Consider the following 21,703-nt stretch of genomic DNA (forward strand, 5'->3'; position numbering starts at 1 on the left):
CAGACAGACAGACAGACAGACAGACAGACAGACAGACAGACAGACAGACAGACAACATAAGAAGGATCCTATAGCTGTTCAGCAAATCAGCAATCTGTTCGCTAGTTCACCACCCGACCTGTGTTGATTTACGGTTTGCTGGTCCAATCAGAGTGCCACGTGTGGGTTTCACTAGCTAATCTGTTGCAGGTTTTTTTGCAAGCGAGATGCTGTGGCTACTGTCTCTGGATGCATGGAGAGTAATCCACGTAGACTGTGCCACAAAATGAGTGACAAAACATTACAAAACTTGGCCAGATAATTTCAAGTCATCAGTCTCAAGTCAAAGTCGAGTCCCGAGTCTTGAGGCTCCGAGTCTAAGTCGAGCCTGAAGTTATTTTATTTTCTATCAAGTCGAGTCTCAAGTCATCAAATGTGTGACTGGAGTCAGACTCGAGTCCAAGTCATGTGACTCTATACCACAACTCTGCTCTTTACACATTGGGATTCATCAGTGTTCCATGTGCAGGATAATACACTCTGTAGACATTCAGGCTGGCCGGAGGACCAAATATTTACAGAAGGCTGGAGTGGAGTGTTTAGCAACGAGATATTGGTGAATGTCCCCTGTTTGTTTTATGGGGACATAAAGAGGAACGTACACTAAAGGCTAATCCATCCCCAGATCAAAACACAGCAGGTGTGTCGGGGTCGTTGGGGTTGATGCGTGTACTTCTGTGTTTGTATGCATTTGTGAGCACACTTTCATATGTGTGTATGTGTGGGTAACCATATATGTGTGTGTGTGCGTGTATGTGTATGTGTGGGTGTGTTTACTAACTAGATAGCAGAGTGTCTCTCCTCTCTCCAGTCCGGCTGGGTCAGCATGTTTACCTAGGGCTAGAGTCTTAACTTAATCACTGCAGCCTTACACCTCGATCACACCGATAGCAGCATTACATTTTTGTACACCAGAAGTACATTCATTTCCAATGGAACGCTGCGTTTTCCTTGCAGCATTGTGTTGCAGAGGCAGTTGCAGTGTGTTCTGTGTTCTGTGTGGTGTATACTTTGGATTTATCAAATGTGTGCATCAAATTGCATGCGTAGACTTGACAGAAATAGTAGCAAAAGGTGAATGTTGACAGGTGTGGACCTGATCCTAGATCAGCACTCCTACTCTGAGATGCTTTGTGAATATGGGTTCTTGTCTAATACACACTGCTGGCTCAGTCCACATCACAGCAATCAACGCTGACACTAAGTCCAAACCTCTCTCAGTCTCACCACAGCTTTCTCCTTCAGTTCAGCAATCTAAACTTCCTCTAATTCATTCATAAGACAAATAATAGCAGATTTTCTGATGAGGTATGATGTTCATTAGTATGTTATGAATGGCTGGCTAAACTGGTGTGGATGGTTCATTAGTATGTTATGAATGGCTGGCTAAACTGGTGTGGATGGTTCATTAGTATACTATAAATCAAATGGTTAATTACTGTACTATACATCAAATGGTTCATTAGTATACTATATATCAAATGGTTCATTTCTCCTTTCACTTTGTGTCTGTGCTGACCTCAGAGCTCAGTGCAGCCTGTCGTCGCGTGAGGCAGAGAGGGAGAATTCCTCCGTTTCTCAGGATTGTTTTCTCAATGGGAAAAACAAGCGTCAGTTTCTCAGGCTCTGCACTGCTGAGAGACGGACCGGGCTGGGAGGGAGGAAGACGGAATACTGTCTATTCCTAAGTATTCTCTGCTCCACATCATCTCATCACTCAGTTTGTACAGGATTCATCTCAGATCATACTAGTGTTTTTTTTACTACCTGTTTTTCCACAGGTTAATTCATATTAATACTGTATTTGTTCTACTGTATATTTTTGTGCCTACGTTACTGTGTGTGTGTGTGTGTTTGGGTCTTGCATTAAATAGTACACTAACAAGCTCCAGTGTAGCCACCCTTTAGCCTCCCCTGAGTCTTAGCCCATCTACGTCTCAATCCTCACCGGAGATAAATCATTAAAATATTTAAATCAGACCCCCTACTTCCTCCACCTCCGCTCTTCTCTCCCCACTTCTGCTGGCTGTAAGGGTCAGGACAGGAGCTATAGGGATCCGTCGCAAATGAGACCCTATTCCCTATATAGTGCACTGCTTTTGAACAGAGACCCAGGTCAAAAGTAGTGCACTATTTAGGGAATAGGTACCCATTTGGGATGTTGCCTAGATATTGAAGGGGGAGGGTGACAGTAGTGCTGACTGGCTGTGCTGATGGCTTCATTGGCCCTGTCTCTGAAGTGGGATAGAGTGGTCTCCCGGAGCGACTGACTTAGAGAGGTCTCTTTTGTATTCTACTGTCGTACGTTGGGGGGGGGGGGGGGGCACTCTCTCTGGCTGGCTGGCACTCCCTCCCCTCAATTTAAAATCCCAAAATACAAAAGGGGTGTTCTTTTGAAAAAAATTCTCCTTTTTTTATTGTGTTAATTTTATGGAAGTGAGGAGTGAGGATACAGGAGTGATGGGTTGTGGGTAAGGACAGAGGAGAGGAGGAGAGGAGGGGGTAGCCTAGATGGTGAATGGGTGTGATTAACAAAGGTACACAGAGTTCCAACCGTCTAAAACATGATGTGTGTGCAGCTGGAGGAGAGGGAGAGAAAGGGAGAAAATACAGACTAACCCACTGCCATGGGGATGAACTAACACGTCAGAGCTCTCTCTCTCTCGCTCCCCTCCCTCCCTCGAGCTCTATACTGTTACATCTCTCTCTCTCTCTCTCTCTCTCTCGCTCCCCTCCCTCCCTCGAGCTCTATACTGTTACATCTCTCTCTCTCTCTCTCTCTCGCTCCCCTCCCTCCCTCGAGCTCTATACTGTTACATCTCTCGCTCTCTCTCGCTCCCCTCCCTCCCTCGATCTCTATACTGTTACATCTCTTTCTCGCTCGCTCCCCTCCCTCCCTGGAACTATATACTGTTACATCTCTCTCTCTCTCGCTCCCCTCCCTCCCTCGAGCTCTATACTGTTACATCTCTCTCTCTCTCGCTCCCCTCCCTCCCTCGAGCTCTATACTGTTACATCTCGCTCTCTCTCCCTCTCGCTCCCCTCCCTCCCTCCCTCGAGCTCTATACTGTTACATCTCTCTGGATCTCTCGCTCCCCTCCCTCCCTCGAGCTCTATACTGTTACGTCTCTCTGGATCTCTCTCTCCCCTCCCTCCCTCGAGCTCTATACTGTTACGTCTCTCTGGATCTCTCACTCAAGACATTTCACTCTCTGTCCCATCACTCTCCTCTCTCCACATCTTATCATGTCACTTTCCCTCATTCTCTCTCATCTTGCTTTCTATGTCCCTCTCTTTCTGGTTCTCCTGCTGTCTCTCCTGACCCCTCTCTCTATTTCTCCCTCTCTCCCTCTCATTCTAATTCATCTAGTCCTTGTGCTGGCACTGAGTCCTAATCTCCTCACAAAGGAAGTCCTGAGCTGCGCCCGGTCCAATCTCTTTTACTCAAACACAATGTTTGACTGGCGCTTGAGAAAAACGGAGCCCCCCAAGTCAAACAAACCGTGAGACAGAGAGGGTCGCGACTGGATCAAAATGAACCCAACATAATAAGTACACACATATACAGACATGGTGTCACACACACACGGACATTATCACACACATGGTCACACACATGGTCACACACACACACACACACACACACACTCTGTTGTTCTGTGATAAGGGAACAGAGTATCTGGAACATCAACACTAATTGCCACGTCTGTCATAACAACTATGGTGAACAAGTGGTGGCCCTCTCCTCCCTCGAAATAATAGTCAGGACTCTACATATTAGACTACTGCAGTAGAGATCAGTGTCTTCTTAGGTTTATAGTGTCCCATTTTTAACATACGTCTTATCTAATCCCCAAAAACTGACTGTTAGTTTGTGTGTACTGACTGTATACATTATGCCACGTTTTTAATGCATTCAGCTTTTATACAAAAACGTCTTTTTTTTTCTCCAAATAAGGGAAGTATGGTCTATGGTAGACGGACTATGTGTTGATTGAGCTAGCTACAGTATTGTCTATGGTAGACGGACTATGTGTTGATTGAGCTAGCTACAGTATGGTCTGTGGTAGATAGACTGTGTTGATTGAGCTAGCTACAGCATGGTCTGTGGTAGATGGACTATGTGTTGATTGAGCTAGCTACAGTATGGTCTGTGGTAGATAGACTGTGCAGATTGAGCTAGCTACAGTATGATCTGTGGTAGATAGACTGTGTTGATTGAGCTAGCTACAGTATGGTCTGTGGTAGATGGACTATGTGTTGATTGAGCTAGCTACAGTATGGTCTGTGGTAGATAGACTGTGTTGATTGAGCTAGCTACAGTATGGTCTGTGGTAGATGGACTATGTGTAGATTGAGCTAGCTACAGTATGGTCTGTGGTAGATAGACTGTGTTGATTGAGCCTGCTACAGTATGGTCTGTGGTAGATGGACTATGTGTTGATTGAGCTAGCTACAGTATGGTCTGTGGTAGATGGACTGTGTTGATTGAGCTAGCTACAGTATGATCTGTGGTAGATAGACTGTGTTGATTGAGCTAGCTACAGTATGGTCTGTGGTAGATAGACTGTATGTTGATTGAGCTAGCTACAGTATGGTCTGTGGTAGATAGACTGTATGTTGATTGAGCTAGCTACAGTATGGTCTGTGGTAGATAGACTGTATGTTGATTGAGCTAGCTACAGTATGGTCTGTGGTAGATAGACTGTATGTTGATTGAGCTAGCTACAGTATGGTCTGTGGTAGATAGACTGTGTTGATTGAGCTAGCTACAGTATGGTCTGTGGTAGATAGACTGTATGTTGATTGAGCTAGCTACAGTATGGTCTGTGGTAGATAGACTGTATGTTGATTGAGCTAGCTACAGTATGGTCTGTGATAGATAGACTGTATGTTGATTGAGCTAGCTACAGTATGGTCTGTGGTAGATAGACTGTATGTTGATTGAGCTAGCTATAGTATGGTCTGTGGTAGATAGACTGTGTTGATTGAGCTAGCTACAGTATGGTCTGTGGTAGATAGACTGTGTTGATTGAGTTAGCTACAGTATGGTCTGTGGTAGATGGACTGTGTGTTGATTGAGCTAATTACAGTATATGGTTCAAGTCCTGCATTTCACAAGTCTTTGACTGACTCTTCCAGGAAGCTGTTGTGTTAGTGGTTAGAGGGGTAATTTATCATGAAGAGTTTGACATCTCTGGGGTGAATCATCTCATTTGTCACAGTCTGTTAGTGTACATGAGGCACGTCCGCGTTCCCCTTAATTATGTGTTAATTGTGAGATAGAGGAGAGGCCTCAGGGGCCAATAATCACCTGACAAAGTGTGTGTGTGTGTGTGTTCACACCATGCTCCATCCATCACAGTTATTATCACATCAAGGTTCATCTGCGCCATTCTCTCACGGTCGCTACATCAATGACTACCACTTTATCTCTCTCTCTCAGACTGAAAACCCCTGTTCATCTAGAAGGTATCCAAACAGACACTGACCCTCCTCTCTCTCTCTCTTTCTCTCTCTCTCCCCGACAGCCGTGCGATCAAGACCAACCAGGACCTTCTCCCCGAGACCCCGTGGACCAACGTCCTGTATGATGACTTCTGGGGCACCCTGCTCACCCACAGCGGCAGCCACAAGTCTTTCCGACCCCTCTGCACCCTCTCTTTCCGCCTCAACCACGCCCTGGGCGGCCTGCGCCCCTGGGGCTACCACCTGGTCAACATGGGCCTTCACGGGGCTGTCACAGGCCTTTTCACTGCCCTCTGTCGCCCCCTCCTGGGGGGAGGTCCGTGGAGTCTTCTGGTGGGACTCCTCTTCGCCTCCCACCCGGTGCATACGGAAGCCGTGGCGGGGGTGGTGGGGAGGGCCGACGTCGGTGCTGCACTGCTGTTCCTCTTGTCTCTTCTCTGTTACACAAGGCACTGCGGGCTCCGCTCGGCCTACACGGCCTCTTCTAGGGACTGTCAGACCAGGGGCTGTGGTAGGCTCCGAGCCTGGACGTGGCTGTGGCTGCTGGGGAGCCTGGTCTGCGCAGCGTCCAGCATGCTGTGGAAGGAGCAGGGAGTCACGGTGCTGGCCGTATCAGCGGCTTATGACCTCTTTGTGTTCCAGCGGCTCCGGTTCCGCCAGGCGGTGGTCGTGCTCCTGGGGAAGGTAAACAACATTGCCCTCTGTTTACAAAGTGGCACTCCTCTTTGTGTCTCTGCGTGTATCCAATTTCCTCTTCCCCCTGCGGAGGGGAAACCTCAGCCGACCACAAATGGTTCCTGTGTGTATGTACAATTCGGATTGTTTATGGGGAAGTCGTGTGTGTGTGTGTTTGTTTTTCATTAAGAGTGTAATTTGAAAGCATTTATCCTACCACTACCATGCGCACAGCAGAGGAATGCAAAATAAGTTTGTTTTTTCTTCCTCTAAACGGAAATAAAATATATACAGAGGAGGAAATGAGGGACAGAATCCAACAGTTTGGTCAGTTTCCACCGAGTCCTCCTCACTGAGGTAAACAGATACACTGGGACATGCATCTGGTTCAGAATCATTCCCCGATGACGTCTGTCTGTGTACGCTTGTGTGTGTGTGTGTGTGTGTTCCTGTGAGCTTTCTGTGTGTGTGTGTGTGTTCCTGTGAGCTTTCTGTGTGTGTGTGTGTGTGTGTGTTCCTGTGAGCTTTCTGTGTGTGTGTGTGTGTGTGTGTGTGTGTGTGTGTGTGTGTGTGTGTGTGTGTGTGTGTGTGTGTGTGTGTGTGTGTGTGTGTGTGTGTGTGTGTGTGTGTGTGTGTGTATTTGTGGCATGCAGTAGGGTTATTTTGAGGTGACAAAAGAAAGGTATGCTCTCTCACTGCAGAGACAATGATACACTTCCTTCTCCGCTACATAGTCTGCCTAGTCAGTTTCAGGTACAGCGTCCATCCAATTAGACACATAGGGCATAGAAAGGTAATATACTGTATATGTTCTTAGTAGTACAAGTGGATTCCTTTACCCTGCACAGAGAAACACACACACACACACACACACACACACACACACACACACACACACACACACACACACACACACACACACACACACACACACACACACACACACACACACACACACACACACACACACACACACAAACAGATACACAGATACACACACACACACACACACGCATGCTCAGACGTTCACACGGACTGTTTGCCGTCATATATGGGAGAGAAGGAGTTACCATCCTATAGGCTATCTTCCACTGCACGTATAGGCACACACACACACACACACACACACAAACATATATACAGAGACACACACACACAGACAGATACACAGACACACACACACACACTCACACAGAGACACACACACACACAGAGAGACACACAAACAGACATACAGATACACATATATACACAGACACACACAAACACACACACATACACACACACTGCCTATTCCCTGTGAGAAAACACCCATTTAGAGCTGCCACATACAGGATGAGGACAGGCAGGGTGCATGAAAGACACAGTGACATACTGTATCTCACACAGGCACTCAGGGTTTGATTAGAAATCCTGCTCTCAGATCTATATAGCACCCCTTGTAAAAACATCATGATAGGAGAATAAAGATTCTCCTTGAGGATTTACTGGGCAAGGACAGTCTGGTCCGTTTGTGTGTGTGTGAGAGAGAGAGAGTGTTACATTTTAACTCTGTGTATGTGTGCTTACACACCCTGTGCTCTGATGCAGCTTTGCTGTAGTCCTCTTTGGCAGCTTGCTATCCTAAAGCTGTTATTAGGGGATTTTAGTAAGAGGCCCAGAGGATCAGAGTGAGGGAGGGAGGCAGGGTGAAGTCTCTCTGCTCAGCAGGAATGATCTGGTTATGTATTCACAGCCAGTAGACCCTAGCAGAGAAACAGATGTACTGTAGCATCTGTCCTCAATTAAGACTGATACGATGGCATCTATCTACAACCCTTAAGGTTTTAGAGGAGACACACACAGACACTCACACACATACACTCACACACAGTACCCTTCTCCCCCTCTGGCCCTGTTAATCTATTCAGTAGTGCAGCAGGTATTTTCAACAGACAGTACCGTCCTCCCCTTACCCTTATACACAATGGACCTGGCCAGTCTCCCAAATCCAGCCGACAGATCCTGGTGCCAACCCCGCGCCTCCTATTTCGCCTACTGCCAGCACATCTGGCTCATTTATCACCCTCGCCTCCTTGCCATGCCCTCCTCTTCCTCCTCTCCCAGGCACCCCAGCCCTCCTCTCCCATGGCACCCCAGTCCTCCCCTCCCATGCCAGTCCTACCCTCCTATCCCATGCCAGTCCTCCTCTCCCATGGCACCCCAGTCCTCCTCTCCCATGGCACCCCAGTCCTCCTCTCCCATGGCACCCCAGTCCTCCTCTCCCATGGCACCCCAGCCCTCCTCTCCCATGGCACCCCCGCCTCCCCTCCCATGGAACCCCCGTCCTCCCCTCCCATGGCACCCCTGTCCTCCCCTCCCATGGCACCCCAGCCCTCCTCTCCCATGGCACCCCAGTCCTACCCTCCTATCCCATGCCAGTCCTCCTCTCCCATGGCACCCCAGTCCTCCTCTCCCATGGCACCCCAGCCCTCCTCTCCCATGGCACCCCAGCCCTCCTCTCCCATGGCACCCCAGCCCTCTTCTCCCATAGCACCCCAGCCCTCCTCTCCCATGGCACCCCAGCCCGCCTCCTAATCTCTCAGATGCCGGGGCTGCGACCACAAGGCTATCGCTTGCCGATTACGACCCCAGACACCTCAAAAACAAATGTGTGGGAACACAAAGAGAGAGAGAGAGAGAGAGAGAGAGAGAGAGAGAGAGAGAGAGAGAGAGAGAGAGAGAGAGAGAGAGAGAGAGAGAGAGAGAGAGAGAGAGAGAGAGAGCGGAAACTATGCTCTCACTTCCCCTCTCTTATCTGTGTCTCTCCACTCGTTCTCACCCGCTGTGCCAGGAGAGCACCTCACCTCTCTTTGTCTGCCCAGTCAGTGTGCTTTTACTGTGATGGCAGAATAACAATAATTCACTTCTGTTATTGCATCATATTGGGCAATGAGGCACTGCATTCCAATTCTATCTATGTGCATGTTAGCATTTGCTTAGCTATTTCTAAAGATTTCCTGACAATTTTAACTGATTGTGTTATTTACTCTGCAGTGAGATGACAGGGAGGGGAGAGGTAAAACCCATCCTTTCTTATTACCTGACTTATTAGTGACTCTCAGGAGTGAGGGTTGTGAACCATTCTGCCAGCACTCCATTTCTCATCCTATTAGTTCTGTAATCAGACTGAAATGAAAGAGGTAGAGGGGCCTTGGGGACAGAGAGAGAGAGAGCGACAGAGAGAGAGACAGAGAGAGACAGAGAGAGAGAGAGAGAGAGAGAGAGAGACAGAGAGAGAGAGAGAGAGAGAGAGAGAGAGAGAGAGAGAGAGAGAGAGAGAGAGTCAGAGACAGAGAGAGAGAGAGAGAGAGAGACAGAGACAGCGACAGAGAGAGAGAGAGATACAGAGAGAGAAAGGAAGAGAGAGAGAGACATTTACAAATCAGTGGCCCTGACACTAGCATCCCGTACACACACACACACACAGACACAACACACACACACACACACACACACACACACACACACACACACACACACACACACACACACACACACACACACACACACACACACACACACACACACACACACACACACACACACACACACACACACACACACACACACGCAGGCACACATGTCCAGGAAACAACAGTCTGTGGAGCAGAGGTTGGTGTGTTCCAGTCAAAGTGGCAGAGCCATATAGCCTCTGTATTACCTCCTTCTTTTTCCCCTTCCGTTCCACCTGTCAAAAACAATCAGCAGAGAATGTTGGATAAGCACAGGAAGCAAATCAAAATAAAGGTGTGTGAAATGAAGGAGTGAAAGAATGACTGGCGGATAGGTGATTCAGGAATAAGCTCTTCACCATGCACAGCATCAATAACAGTGTCAACTGCTTCCGAGCCCTTTATCAAAGCTTCAGAGGGGCTATCTTTTGGTTGTGCTTAAGCCTCGGGCTAAGTTCTTTCTGACCACGTCACCTGACCAGGAAAACTCTTGTCCCTAGTCATAGCCTGTAGTTATATCCTATAATACTGTAACTAGGGTCCCTATAATACTGTAACTAGGGTCTCTATAATACTGTAACTAGGTTCCCTATAATACTGTAACTAGGGTCCCTATAATACTGTAACTAGGGTCTCTATAATACTGTAACTAGGGTCTCTATAATACTGTAACTAGGGTCTCTATAATACTGTAACTAGGTTCTCTATAATACTGTAACTAGGTTCCCTATAATACTGTAACTAGGGTCTCTATAATACTGTAACTAGGGTCTCTATAATACTGTAACTAGGTTCCTTATAATACGGTAACTAGGGTCTCTATAATACTGTAACTAGGGTCTCTATAATACTGTAACTAGGGTCTCTATAATACTGTAACTAGGTTCCCTATAATATTGTAATTAGGGTCCAGAGTTGTTATCATTTCCTCGTTAGGTCATGTGGTCAGGGGAAACTCTGGGCCCTACTTAAGAGGATGCACGGGGCGAAGGACCCTGCATATGATTGGATGTTCCCTTTCTTGGCGTGTAATTAAAGTGTGACAGAAACAGTAGATTCCCTCGTTTGTCTCAATGAGGCCCGGGGCTGCAGATTAGCGCGACGGCGGTTGACGACCGCTTGATGAATGCCGTGGCAATTATCTTCCACAGAGGCGTTCAGCTGTGAAATGATGCCTGCGGTGGTAATTCCCTCACTCACTCTCTTTCTCTCTTTCTCACTCTTTTCTTGTCTGTGGTTAGATTGTATGTGTTTGTTTGTGCCAGAGCTGAGGAGTCTCACACGTTCTGTATTTAGTGGCATGTCTACAGAAGTGGGGAAGGCTACTTGTTTCTACAACTAGAACAATGTGCATGAAAGAGCAGTGTGTCATCAGTTAATGTAATGTAACAATCTATCTGTTGGCTAGTAGGTCTAACAATATGGCATATCTGAAGTAAAGTGATGGATAATGTTTGGCTTCCCTTTAGTTTCCTGACAACACTGGTGCAGTCTCTCTATTGCTCTATAGACAGCAATCCCAGAGAGAAGCAGGGTGGTCCAGTGGTCCCTCCATCCCAGTGGGGGATGGGAACCTATGACCTGTCCCATTATGGGTCCCTGTGCTAGCGCCACTTCAGCCTTTATAGCGAGTGGTATTCAGTAATGAGGTCCCTTCATCAAAGTCAGCCACTGAAGGCCGGACCCTAGTCCTGTCTGATTAACTGGGGGAATGTACCTAGTCAGGACAAAAGGCCCAACGTGTTAAGAGAAGTGTAAACGGCCTGGATGTCCCTGGTTGATGACATCAGAGTTCCATCAAAAACACTGGCCAATGGACTGCATCCACACAGAGGTGATACTCCGGGTGAAGTTTCCCCTCGGTACAGATCTAGGATCAGCTTTCTCCCCCAATCCTTACCTTAGAGTGATGCAACAAAAGTTTTGTATAATTTCTGCCGGTAGCTTTGAAAGTAAATCCCCTACAAATTGTGCACAATTGTGTAGAATGTCATCCATTCCATATGATATGTTACGAATTACAATTCGTACAATATGTTATGAATTTGTAAGTGCTTAAGATCCCGTTCAAATCAAATCAAACTTTATTTGTCACATGCGCCGAATACAACAAGTGTAGACCTTACTATGAAATGCTTACTTACAAGCCCTTAACCAACAGTGCAGTTCAAGAAGAGTTAAGAAAATATTGACCAAATAAACTAAAGTAAAAAATTATAAAAAGTAACACAATAACATAACAATAACGAGGCTATATACAGGGGGTACCGATACCAAGTCAGTGTGCGGGGGTACAGGTTAAAGGTCATTTGTCCATGTAGGTAGGGGTGAAGTGACTATGCATTGATAATAAACAGCAGTGAGTAGCAGCAGTGTACAAAACAAATGGAGGGTTGGGGGGGTCAATGTAAATAGTCCGGTGGCCATTTGATTAATTGTTCAGCAGTCTTATGGCTTGGGGGTAGAAGCTGTTAAGGAGCCTTTTGATCCTAGACTTGGTGCTCCGGTACCGCTTGCCGTGCGGTAGCAGAGAAAACAGTCTATGACTTCGGTGACTGTAGTCTCTGACAATTTTATGGGCTTTCCTCTGACACAGCCTATTATATAGGTCCTGGATGGCAGGAAGCTTGGCCCCAGTGATGCACTGGGCAGTACGCACTACCCTCTGTAGCGCCTTATGGTCAGATGCCGAGCAGTTGCCATACCAGGTGGTGATGCAACCGGTCAGGATGCTCTCGATGGTGCAGCTGTAAAACCTTTTGAGGATCTGGGGACCCATGCCAAATCTTTTCAGTCTCCTGAGGTGGAAAAGGTTTTGTCGTGCCCTCTTCACGACTGTCTTGGTGTGATTGGACCATGATAGATTGTTAGGACACTACAGCCCCGGCCACTACAGCCCCGTTGATGTTATTGGGGGCCTGTTCGGCCCACCTTTTCCTGTAGTCCACAATACGCTCCTTTGTCTTGCTCACATTGAGGGAGAGGTTGCTGTCCTGGCACCACACTGCCAATTCTCTGACCTCCTCCCTGTAGGCTGTCTCATCGTAGCAAACTTAATGATGTTGGAGTTGTTGTTGGAGTCATGTTTAGCCACGCAGTTGTGGGTGAACAGGGAGTACAGGAGGGGCCCCAGTGTTGAGGATCAGGGTGGCAGACGTGTTGTTGCCTACCCTTACCACCTGGGGGCGGCCCGTCAGGAAGTCCAGGATCCAGTTGCAGAGGGAGGTGTTTAGTCCCAGGGTCCATAGTTTAGTGATGAGCTTCGTGGGTACTATGGTGTTGAACGCTGAGCTGTAGTCAATGAACAGCATTCTCACATAGGTGTTCCTTTTGTCCAGGTGGGAAAGGGCAGTGTGGAGTGCGATTGAGATTGCGCCCAGACTTGTGGAGGTCTTGGCTGATTTCTTTTGATTTTCCCATGATGTCAAGCAAAGAGGCGGTGCCTCAGAAAAAAAATTGTAAACCTCCACAAGTCTGGTTCATCCATGGGAGCAATTTCCAAATGCCTGAAGGTACCACATTCATCTGTACAAACAATTGTATGCAAGTATAAACACCATGGGACCACGCAGCCGTCATACCGCTCAGGGAGGAAACGCGTTCTGTCTCCTAGAGATGAACGTACTTTGGTGCGAAAAGTGCAAACTAATCCCAGAACAACAGCAAAGGACCTTGTGAAGATGCTGGAGGAAACCGGTACAAAAGTATCTATATCCACAGTAAAACGAGTCCTAAAAAAAGCCAGACTACGGTTTGCAACTGCACATGGGGACAACGATCTGACTTTTTGTAGAAATGTCCTCTGGTATGATGAAACAAAAATGGAACTGTTTGGCCATAATGACCATCGTTATGTTTGGAGGAAAAGTGGGAGGCTTGCAAGCCGAAGAACACCATCCCAACCGTGTAGCACGGGGGTGGCAGCATCATGTTGTGGGGGTGCTTTGCTGCAGGAGGGACTGGTGCACTCCACAAAATAGATGGCATCATGAGGGAGGGCAATTATGTGGATATATTGAAGCAACATCTCAAGACATCAGTCAGGAAGTTAAAGCTTGGTCGCAAATGGGTCTTCCAAATGGACAATGACCCCAAGTGTACTTCCAAAGTTGTGGCAAAATGGCTTGAGGACAACAAAGTCAAGGTATTGGAGTGGCCATCACAAAGCCCTGACCTCAATCCTATAGAACATTTGTGGGCAGAACTGAAAAAGCGTGTGCGAGTAAGGAGGCCTACAAACCTGACTCAGTTCCACCAGCTCTGTCAGGAGGAATGGGCCAAAATTCACCCAACTTATTGTGGGAAACTTGTGGAAGGCTACCTGAAACGTTTGACCCAAGTTAAACAATTTAAAGGCAATGCTACCAAACACTAATTGAGTGTATGTAACGTCTGACCCACAGGGAATGTGATGAAAGAAATAAAGGCTGAAATAAATCATTCTCTCTGCTATTTTTCTGACATTTCACATTCTTAAAATAAAGTTGTGATCCTAACTGACCTACGACAAGGTCTTTTTACTAGGATCAAATGTCAGGAATTGTGAAAAACTGAGTTTAAATGTATTTGGCTAAGGTGTATGTAAACTTCCGACTTCAACTGTACGTACGGTCACTGTGGGGACAACGTCGTTGATGCACTTATTGATGAAGCCGATGACTGAGGTGGTGTACTCCTCAATGCCATTGGATGAATCTGTGAACATATTCCAGTCAGTGCTAGCAAAACAGTCCTGTAGCGTACCGTCCACTTCATCTGAACACTTTCGTATTGAGCGAGTCACTGGTACTTCCTGCTTTAGTTTTTGCTTGTAAGCTTGGAGTAAAGGTGGTCTAGAGTATTTTTTTCCTCCTCTGGTTGCACATGTGACATGCTGGTAAAATTTGGATAAAACTGATTTAAGTTTCCCTGCATTAAAGTCCCCGGCCACTAGGAGCGCCGCTTCTGGGTGAGCATTTTCTAGTTTGCTTATAGAGTTGGTCTTATAGAGTTGGTTGAGTGCGGTCTTAGTGCCAGCATCGATCTGTGGCGGTAAATAGACGGCTACGAATAATATAGATGAGAACTCTCTTGGTAGATAGTGTGGTCTACAGCTTATCATAAGGTACTCTATCTCAGGCGAGTAGTACCTCGAGACTTCTTTAATATTAGACATCGCGCACCAGCTGTTATTGACAAAAATACACACCCCCACCACTCGTCTTACCAGACGTAGCTTCTCTGTTCAGCTGGTGCATTTAAAATCCCTCCAGCTCTATTTTATCCGTGTCGTCGTTCAGCCACGACTCGTGAAACATAAGATATTACAGTTCTTAATGTCCCGTTGGTAGGATAATCTTAATCATAGGTCATCAATTTTCTTTTCCAATGATTGCATGTTAGCAAGTAGAATTGATGGCAGTGGGAGTTTACTCGCTCGCCAACGGATTCTCAAAGGCAGCCCGATCTGCGTCCTCTTTTCCTCCGTCTTTTCTTCACGCAAATGACGGGGATCTGGGCCTGGTCCCAGGAGAGCAGTATATCTTTCTCGTCGGACTCGTTAAAGGAAAAAGCTTCCTCCAGTTTGTGGTGAGTAATCCCAGTTCTGATGTCCAGAAGTTATTTTCGGTCATAAGAGACGGAAGCAGCAACATTATGTACAAAATAAGTAAAAAAATAAGTTACAAACAACACAAAAACAACCTTACAAAATAGCACAATTGGTTGCAGGCATGTAAAACGTCAGCCATCCTCTTCGGCGCCATCTTAACAGTCTCTGAGTAGTGGGGAAACTAGGGGCAACTTCATCCTACACCCAGATATTGTGGCAGCGCTGCGATGTCAAGCATTGTAAGGATCAGGCTAGGGATAGGAGTGCAACAGTGGCCTGGCTATCATACCCAATGTTACTGTTTTAACTCTAACTAAAAGAGTATGGTCCAAGAAGGCCCAACCAAGGCCCATATACCAGGAGGATTTATGAGGAGCATGGGGAGTGTAAACGGGACGTGACTTTATAGAGGAAGTCCATAGGCTCTTTCCCCCTGCTGCTTTCTGTCAGTCCACAGGCAGCTTTATGAGAGAGTCAACTAATGTCAACCTAATCCCGCTGTGTCTTCAAACACGTCTTGAACAGCGCCAACAGACACTAGTAACAGTACGATGGGTATTAGAGGACCACACGCAGCAGAGGACAATGTTTGAACATGGCTAATGATGAATGACAAACACAATGAGGAGATAAGAATGGGCTGGTCACCATGTTATTTTAAAAGAGAGATAGGGAGAGAGGGAGAGAGAGAGACAGGGAGAGAGAGAGGGACACAGGGAGAGGGAGACAGAGAGAGAGAGGGACAGAGGGGGAGGGAGGGAGGGAGAGAGAGAGGGACAGAGGGAGAGGGAGGGACAGTGCCCATGCGGATGGAAAGCAGAGATGTAGTGAAGAGAGCAGTAATAATCCACAGTGTGTGAGATCTGTGGAGAGCGCAGGGTTTAGATGAAAGCCTTTGCCGGAGTGGGACTGCAGCTTTGACATGCTGCAGGGGATTATTCCGGCTCTTTTAACCAGCCACAGATCTTGTGAGCTCCAATAAGAGAGCTGCTCTGATGCTGGAAATAAAGTAACTCTAACTCAAACAGATAAATCATCAATGATCCTAGCATTGCCTTGGGTGACTTCGACTACCTCTAGAATCCAATCACATCAAATCAATCCACATAAAATTAAGTCAAATGTTATTTGTAAAGTTATTTTTGCAAAATCATTTTTCACAGAATAGCCAGATGAGTTGTGAAATAGAATGATACAGAGAGAAAGGTTGAAGTTCGTAATAGAAAAAAGTGCAGAAAAGTAAGCAGGTGAGTTTATCTTCATAGTGCTTTAGAGGAATTTGGTGGAGTTTCAGACTCTCACTCAGAATTGAAGGACAATTCAGCGACCATTTTGTCTCAATTTACCCTGATTGAGGAATCGCCATCAACGTCGACAGACCGCGGCTTTGGCCTTTTGAGTCCGAGATTGATCTTCAAGTAAATTAAGGAAAGATTGGGGAATTGGGAGAGGAAACCTACTGGAAGGTGAAATGGAGCCAGATTTAATTTTTCATACAGCATTTTCCCCAGACAAGAAGAACAAGACGATCCCATCAATAACCTCATCTCATCTGTGTAAAAATACAGAGCCTCTTCCTTTGTGTGTCTGCTTTCTGGTTCAGAAATCAATATCCAAATCTTCCCTCTGATTTTCTTACTCCCTTCAGCCCAAAAATCTTTAAATCTCCCCGGTCATATTTGATATCTTTCTACAGAAAGAGAAGAATGAAAACACAGATTTTCTGTAATTGGTTTATCTCACAGTCACATGTACCTCATCTCAAAGGAAATCTTCTCCTCCTCAGAGAGATGAAATTGTCTCACACTCTCAGTTCTGAAGTGAAGGCCCAACAAATGAAGCATGTCTATTGTCCAGGACAAGTCAATCCTAATAAACTCCTTAGTCCTAATTTAAGGGTAATTGGAGATGCAGGTTTCAAAAACTCGTACGCACTAGTATGGTCATAACCTTCGCTGAGCAGGCCTATTTGAAAATAGTTTCTCTCTGAGCTCTCTGTTGAGAGTTAACTGGGGCTATGTTTATGTGCTTATGAATATATTTGATTTGATATCCTGAATGTACATTACTTCCAGCTGAACTGTAGGCTACTGACACTTTTAAAGAGGATTTTCTCTGTTTACAGTTAGGAGCACAATGACATTGTTTGAGAAATAATCCATCAGGTTTAAACTGTACGACATCATTCTTTGGCAATGAGACGAACCATTTTCATACTGCCGTGCCAACCGGAGCCATACTGTGCTGGCTCTGATCCTTTCTGTTCACATTGACCTTTGCAGCGTGACAACCGTAACTATAGTAGATGCGTGACCAGGCCAGTGCAGTACAGCTCAGCTCGGCATGGCTCGGCTCGGCATGACTCGGTGCGGTTTAGGAGTGTGAAAAGAGGGTGAGAACTAGACACCTAGGCTGTGCAGCTGCCTGGCTGCCTATGTCATGCTGGGGATAACACTCTTACTCAGTCTACTCATCTCTGTGGTGCTCTGAGATTATTTAATATTTACTTTGTAACCTAATTTAAAGTAGGGAGTAAATTTGGTCTGTAATTGCGAAACAGCCTGAAATGTTCAATGGCCTGGTGAGATTGTGATGAAAACACTTACACACACACACAGACACACACAGACACACACACACACACACACACACACACACACACACACACACACACACACACACACACACACACACACACACACACACACACACACACACACACACACACACACACACACACACACACACGGCTGTCATGCCACCCCCACAGATTCAGCCAGAGTTCACTGGAGGCCGGTGTGTGGATGGAAGCCACACTCTCTGTCTGTACTGTACAGTAGGGAGAAGAGAAAACTCCCTGGTCTCTGTCTGGACAGTAGGAAGCCTCATGCTGTCGGCCTGGCCGATAAATATTTTAAAAAGCGTCCATACAGATTCATCCAAATTAATTACATTTCTTCTTTAGACCATCAGACCAACGGATGATGATAAACTGGATTATGAGATCACAATACATCATAAGGGGGCCATACATGCTTATGACAAGTGTTATAATGCATTCAAACTGCATCATAATGCGTTATACCTGCAGGCTTGAAGTAAAGTGTTTCCCCAACTTTCTCCTGAGAGAGAGCAATATGTTCTGTTCAACTGGTATATGTGTCAATACATTCCTTTCACAGCTGCAGCCTCTCTCTTCCGGACTGCGGTGACCCCTAAGCCTAGACAGATGTGATTTAATTAGCCAGAAACGGGCGGGGGTGGGGGGGTCAAGGACGTGACCGGACAACCTTCCGTAACCATAGCAACGGTAACTCTAGACTTTAAAGTTTTGCTGACCTGTCCAGAGGACAGGGCCCGTATTCACAAGGTATGAGTCAGAGTGCTGATCTAGGATCAGGTTTCTCCGTGTCCATATAATCATATTCATTATGATATAAAAGACTGATCAGCACTCTTACTAAACCAGATCAGCACTCCTACTCTGAATATGGGCCCAGGAGTGTGACCCTGTAAAACAAAGTGAAATGATATTTGAGCTCTACTTATCATACAGTTATCTACTTATCATACAGTTGTCCCCTGGCTGCTTTCTGTTTCAGCCTTTTTTGATTCGAGTAGTGCTCTAATCTATTCATCAAAAAATAAAATTCCCAGATTTTTATGAGCCTAACATGCCAAAAAAGGTCTTAATTCCTATGCCAGATATGTATTCATAAAGCCATTAGGAACTGTAAAAATAGCAAACAATCTCTCTTAAAGTCCATTTCCCTCTGAGAAGTTCATGAGGGGATGGGTTAGTAACATTTGGCAGTTGTAATGAAGTTTTGAAGTTACTAGTCCTGGTCTAACTACAGTAACGTCCCTGATGGAGCTGAAAGCTGAACGTGGTGACAGGCCAGTGGAAGGTGTTTAATAAGGAACCTGACGCTGATCATGCTACGGCATTAATCCTCTTATAGCTGTAAACAGAATCTACATACCGACACAGTGAGCTCTGAGCTGATTAAACATCACTCTCCACTCTACTGAAATGGGCCAACAATCTGAATCAGGCCCTCCCCACTCTACTTCTCCCAGCATACACTAGGGCAGCATCTGCCATGGCACCCTATTCCCTTCACTATGTATGGATTAGGGTGCCATTTCAGAACCCACCCTAGGCCTGAGTTGTGCAGTCAAATTGCACTCAAGGGACTTAGCTAGTCTAAACACATAGCCTATTTGGGCATACAAGACACCATGCTACAATACATGGACGGATCTGTTCTATATCAAATTTAGAGGCATTACTTTGCAGGAAGATGGATGAACGGAATAAGAATGAGAGAAACACAGTGCAGCCGTGATGTCATCGTATGCAGTTGGTAGAAGGGTCCAGTGTCCTGGTCTATTGGTCATGTATAGTAGGTGCTCTGTTTATTTGACATGTCTTTATTGGGGCAAAGGAAACTGTTTAAAAACTCCACTGGCACCAGTGCTCCAACATTTTAGAGGTCAATTTTTATTTAACCTTGATTTAACCAGGAAACGCCTGGTTAAATTAAAGGGAATTAATTTAAATGTATATTTTATTGTACATAGGCCTAACTGTAATTAATGTAGGTATGAGCTTAGCATACATTTACATTGAGTTTCACAGCTACTTTATTGGGCAGTAATAGCATATGTTCACCTGGAATTGGCCTAGCCTACCAGTATTTCTCATCCCACCGTCAAATGAGAAGAATCCTTGTCCTTTAGGGCATTATTCTATTAAATCAAACTGAAACATATGAATAGAGGTCGACACCAACATGGAGGGTCATTTGATAAAGATTCCCACAAGTATGTTTTCTGATGAATGTGAAGTGTTAATATCCCCCATTTAGTCTCTCAGTGCTATCAATGCTTCATTTCTCAAAAAATGCTTTCTGTGTTTGTGTAGCAACAGAGCCATATTATTGCTGGCCGTTGTAGATACCTTTTTCAGAGGACTTGCCAATAATACACAGAGTGCTTGGCTGTGTCAATTGCGCATGAACACGGCTTGAGCCCTGGGCAGCTTTTGCAAAAACATTCCTTCCATTTCATTCCTCATTTCTAAACAGTTCTATTCTAGAAATTCCTCGTGATGTGAAATCAAAATTCTAAATTTCGCACTGATGTATATGAATACACACCAAATAAACCAAAACCAAATGCTTCTGTGTTAAAGAAAATATCTACTACTTAGTCTAATAGATGTGACTTAGTATCAGCCAACAAACTATTTCTAGTTACCAATGCATTCCCAGAATGCGAGCAGGAACGTTTTCAGAATGCTAAAGTTTTCTAAAAGTTCCCTGAACGTTTCACAGAAGTCCCAGGGTAGTTCCCATAACATTCCTATAATGTTTTCTCTCTCCTACAGAAGAGGAACACCACTGTACTGCTGAGTCTGAGTGTGTTGGCCTCCTGGGGCGTGCTTCTCCTGGCTGCTCGTCTCTACTGGATGGGTAACAAGCCCCCCAACTTCTCCAACTCAGACAACCCGGCGGCCGACTCGCCACACCTTCTCACGCGAACACTGACCTTCCTTTACCTGCCCGCCGCCAACGCCTGGCTCCTCCTATGCCCTGTCCAGCTCAGCTTCGATTGGTCCATGGACGCTCTACCGCTAATCAAGACCTTTTCTGATTGGAGGAACCTTCACACCGTGGCCTTCTATGCTGGATTTACTCTCCTGGCCTGGTATGGCCTCCGTAGCAGTAGCATCCCCGACTCCAAGGCCAAGGAGACCAATGGGAAAGCTCACTTGGCGAACGGGAAGGCCCTCACCAATGGGCACAGCTACCATCCTCCAGACGGCAACCACAACAACCACAACATAAACTCAGAGCAGGGCTCTCCAAAGACCAATGGGAAAACCACCCTCAACGGGAATGGGTTCACCAAAACCTACCAATGTTCCCCTCGGACCACCCACCCCTCCCTCCCCTCCCTTGCCACCCTCCCCTCCACGGAGAACGTGGTGGTCTTCTCCCTGGGCCTACTCTCGCTGCCCTTCCTCCCGGCCACAAACCTCTTCTTCTATGTGGGCTTTGTGGTGGCCGAGCGGCTGCTGTACATACCCAGCATGGGCTTCTGTCTGCTGGTGGCGGTGGGGATCCGGGCCCTGTACGTCAGGCTGAGAACCAGGGGCCCCAGGGTCGTGCTGCTGGGTCTGTGCGCGGGCCTGGTGCTGCTGTACGGCATCAAGACGGTGCTGAGGAACAGGGACTGGAGCAACGAGGAGATGCTCTACAAGTCAGGGATCAGTGTTAACCCCGCTAAAGGTAGTGTGGAGGAGACTGTTGACTAACCAACACATTCTGGAATATGGGCCTTTGGTTTGGTACTTTAGTCCCACTGTGATAAAGTTAGGCCTGAGAATTACATCACTCTCATGTAGATTAAAACATTTTTCAGTTCTATA

At 46.2% G+C, this 21,703-nt stretch overlaps 1 protein-coding gene across 1 annotated transcript in view; it reads left to right on the forward strand.

Moving 5' to 3' along the window:
- LOC120049167 overlaps positions 1–21,703 on the forward strand; it is a 162,945-nt gene that overhangs the window by 36,127 nt on the left and 105,115 nt on the right. Inside the window, exons 2-3 of the mRNA XM_038995395.1 lie at positions 5,571–6,192; positions 20,660–21,563. Coding sequence (XP_038851323.1) covers positions 5,571–6,192; positions 20,660–21,563 — 1,526 coding nt within the window. The remainder of the gene's footprint in view (positions 1–5,570; positions 6,193–20,659; positions 21,564–21,703) is intronic.

Source organism: Salvelinus namaycush, chromosome 6, assembly GCF_016432855.1.
Source record: "Salvelinus namaycush isolate Seneca chromosome 6, SaNama_1.0, whole genome shotgun sequence".
In the NCBI taxonomy this organism is placed as follows: Eukaryota; Metazoa; Chordata; class Actinopteri; order Salmoniformes; family Salmonidae; genus Salvelinus; species Salvelinus namaycush.